Genomic DNA, 3,138 nt, shown 5'->3' with positions numbered 1-3,138 from the left:
GGTATATGTAGCTCTGTGAAACATTATATGTATGTATATCTAGTAATACTATTTTCATACCTATACCTATACCATCATTATATGTATTTAGGTAAAGAAAAGTATTGACACTAGTTTTATATTTTTATTTTTATATAAACAAATATTTATTGAACATCTGAAAAAAATTATAATAGGGTACTGTAGTTTAAAGACATAATAAATTTACTGCTTGAACATTTATTCTATAAAATCATTTTCTATTCAAGTTTGTCACTGCTGGAGTCACTAGGTGATCTATTTTTGGGGAAACTATAGCTATATGTGTACACTCTATTCTACCAATTACGTTTGGAAATAGAACCACGTCACACCACGTGCTAAAAAAAATTACGTACTTGCACGTCTGGATTTAGCGCATTCTACTCTGCATTCTGCAATGTGCGTTGCGTTATTTTTATTCTGTCTACTACCTTTTAGGTCACTCTCATCACTAGTCAAATCAGTAGTCAATCATTAAAATTTAAAATTATTTGTTTTTATCATTAGTGGGCTATTCTAAGAAAAACTAATAAAAAATTATGAGTGAATTATATATTCTGCATCTTGGTAATCCAAATGAAAATTATTGTTTCCAGACTCATGTCTAATTTTTTAAATTTTTTGATGATCTTGAAATCGGGCTTCCCTTGCACATACAATATATTTTTTTTAGGTCACATCTTAAGAGTTTCAGATTTAGTATTTCACAAAAATGTTTTAAATACTTCTAATGATTTTTTTCAATATATGTAATATTCTACATAATTAAAATATTTTTTTAAACACTGAGTAATTTATATTTAAAATACTTTGCAAATGAAGTATTTTGTTTTTAAAATACTTTCGTACATTCGTACTAGTATTTTGTAATTTTTATTTTAAATACATTTTGAAAGTATTTTGCCCAGCTCTGGTAGTTGTGTGTCTCTAATAGATCTATGTATATTGCAGTCTTAAATGATATCTAAAGTTTTACTCTATTTTGTATGTTCCGTCATGGAATAAGATACTAGTTAAGGATATTTTTAATCTCCTCAAAATAATTAATTTGAAAATAAATAAATTCAGGATAGCTAATTATAATTACCGCCCTTTCATTTTGATAACAATCAGTGAAATGAGTTTGCTGAGATAACAATATTTGATAACAAGAACTTGCTACAATGACATATCATATTGTTAAAATTTGTCAAACAGAATAGAAAATCTACGAACCTTGTTACCAGATAACCAGATCTCTTTAAAATAACAATAAGCAGTATTGCTATGTTCAAACAGAATCGACATGATTATCAGTTTATTGAATACAGTTATTTATAAAATAAAAAAATACTTTTAATTATGACAAATTCTATTTAGAAAAGTGCTTACCACTGTAAAACGCAGGCAGCAAATGCATATTACTACGATAGTAGCTATCATTTGACTAAAAACGATGAAAGAGTAGGTAGTTTCCAAATCTTCCACAAACCTAAAAGTGTTATTAATCATAACTATTTCCTAGATATTGCTAGTGTAATTGTCACAAACAAAACCTTAATTGATTGGCCTAAATTACAAATATATATTATTATGTTATTAATTTTGGCTCAACTTTAGAGTCAACTATACCACCCTAAGAAAACGTTAAATGAGAAAATTATCCGATACAATATACTTACTTATAAATGGCTTCATAATGATCAACGCAGTGGCATATCTTCTTATAGATTATGTTGTTTTTCAAATTATCTTTATCTTCCAAGCTCAGAGACTTGCCCTCCTTCAGAATTTGCTCTTCTGCCCTTTCGCCCAGGTGCGCCAGAGTGTCTTTGAGAATTTTGATTTGGCTTGCGGCGTGATACACCTGAAAGGCTAACAAAGTGTCGACGCAGATGTTGTCCACACCAGCATTCACTACAACTGTGTATAAAAAAATAAAACTTAGGCTTCCACTAGAACCAAATTTTTGATTGTAAAACATCGATTTTAATACTTTACCCAGAACGAGGAAGATGTACAAAGAAAAATAAATCGGCGTGTTCTCGAATGGGTCGAAGGGCAGCCATACAGTAATAGGGAATCTTCTTACTTCATATACCAGGGGTACACAGGCCCAACATAGAACTGTAAAGACACAAGACGTACAATATGTCAGAAATACAAATCTGCAGTTGTCAACAGTCTCTGCCAGAATCCAATCTTGCTCAGGCAACTGGCTGTTGAAAATCCTTTGTTTCAAAGCGTACATTGTCCTCCTCGTGCCCTCTGGATTTACTTTACATGGCAGCATCTTCATAGTAAGAGTTATCAGCTCCACCATCATAAAACCGTCTTGTCTGATAATTTGGATGCTTTCTTCAGCTCTAACCACCAGTAATACTACTATCAGTGCTGGTGTTATGAAGGTGAAAACCAAGTAGAAGATGAAACTGTACAGTTTGTAAATTTCTGGCCAGCTATCGAAGGGGTACAAACCGAATATCTTCATTATGGCTATGTTGTATTTGAAGGTCCTCTGGACCAAGTCTTCCGAGGACATTTTGTGAAACTGACGAAGAAAATTAAAAGGCAGCCTGTTTTATTTTTAGTATTAGAATTATTTATAACCGAATTGTTCGTATGTTAAAAAGTGGATAGTACATATTTTCGTTTGTAATTAAAACAATTAGCCTTTTTGATGTAAAGCGTGTTGAAAGGGAATATGTAATTACTGTAATTAGATAATTATACCCTAATTTTTGGTGTTGGGCCAATTAGAAAGAGTTTTTGGAATCGAATTACCCTGCAATTAGATCTAATTTCTTTATACAAGGTGGGTCACCAGTAACGCCTCTGTGGCTAGGGACCAAACAGCAAATGTTATAGTAACTTGTTCAGGTGGGTATTTGTAGGTTGATTACATTGCTACATTTTAAAAATATTTTGAATTATACGCGGTATCCAGGAAAAGCGTACCATATCAAAGTTATGTATTTTTAAGTGGAACACCCTGTATTTTACTGCATTTTTGAAAGCACCGTAAAAAAGTAGGTGAACTTTATTAAAGCTTTTTCATACCTAGGGCTTATTGTTTGTGAGATATTTCAATTTTTTTTGAAATTTCAGGCTTATCGTAGAAATTTAATATTCACGATA

At 31.4% G+C, this 3,138-nt stretch overlaps 1 protein-coding gene across 1 annotated transcript in view; it reads right to left on the bottom strand.

Moving 5' to 3' along the window:
* The window catches only part of LOC108907344 (odorant receptor Or1-like), a 6,589-nt gene extending 4,047 nt beyond the window's left edge, over positions 1-2,542 (bottom strand). Inside the window, exons 1-3 of the mRNA XM_023454265.1 lie at positions 2,002-2,542; positions 1,683-1,923; positions 1,393-1,492 (exon numbers count right to left, since the gene is read on the bottom strand). Of these exons, the coding sequence (XP_023310033.1) occupies positions 1,393-1,492; positions 1,683-1,923; positions 2,002-2,542 (882 nt within the window). The remainder of the gene's footprint in view (positions 1-1,392; positions 1,493-1,682; positions 1,924-2,001) is intronic.
* Positions 2,543-3,138: the final 596 nt, after the last annotated feature.

The sequence above is a fragment of the Anoplophora glabripennis genome, unplaced genomic scaffold, assembly GCF_000390285.2.
Source record: "Anoplophora glabripennis isolate ALB-LARVAE unplaced genomic scaffold, Agla_2.0 scaffold20, whole genome shotgun sequence".
Classification (NCBI taxonomy): domain Eukaryota; kingdom Metazoa; phylum Arthropoda; class Insecta; order Coleoptera; family Cerambycidae; genus Anoplophora; species Anoplophora glabripennis.
The sequence above is the reverse complement of the archived record's forward strand: the minus strand, read 5'-3'. Positions and strand labels throughout refer to the sequence as shown.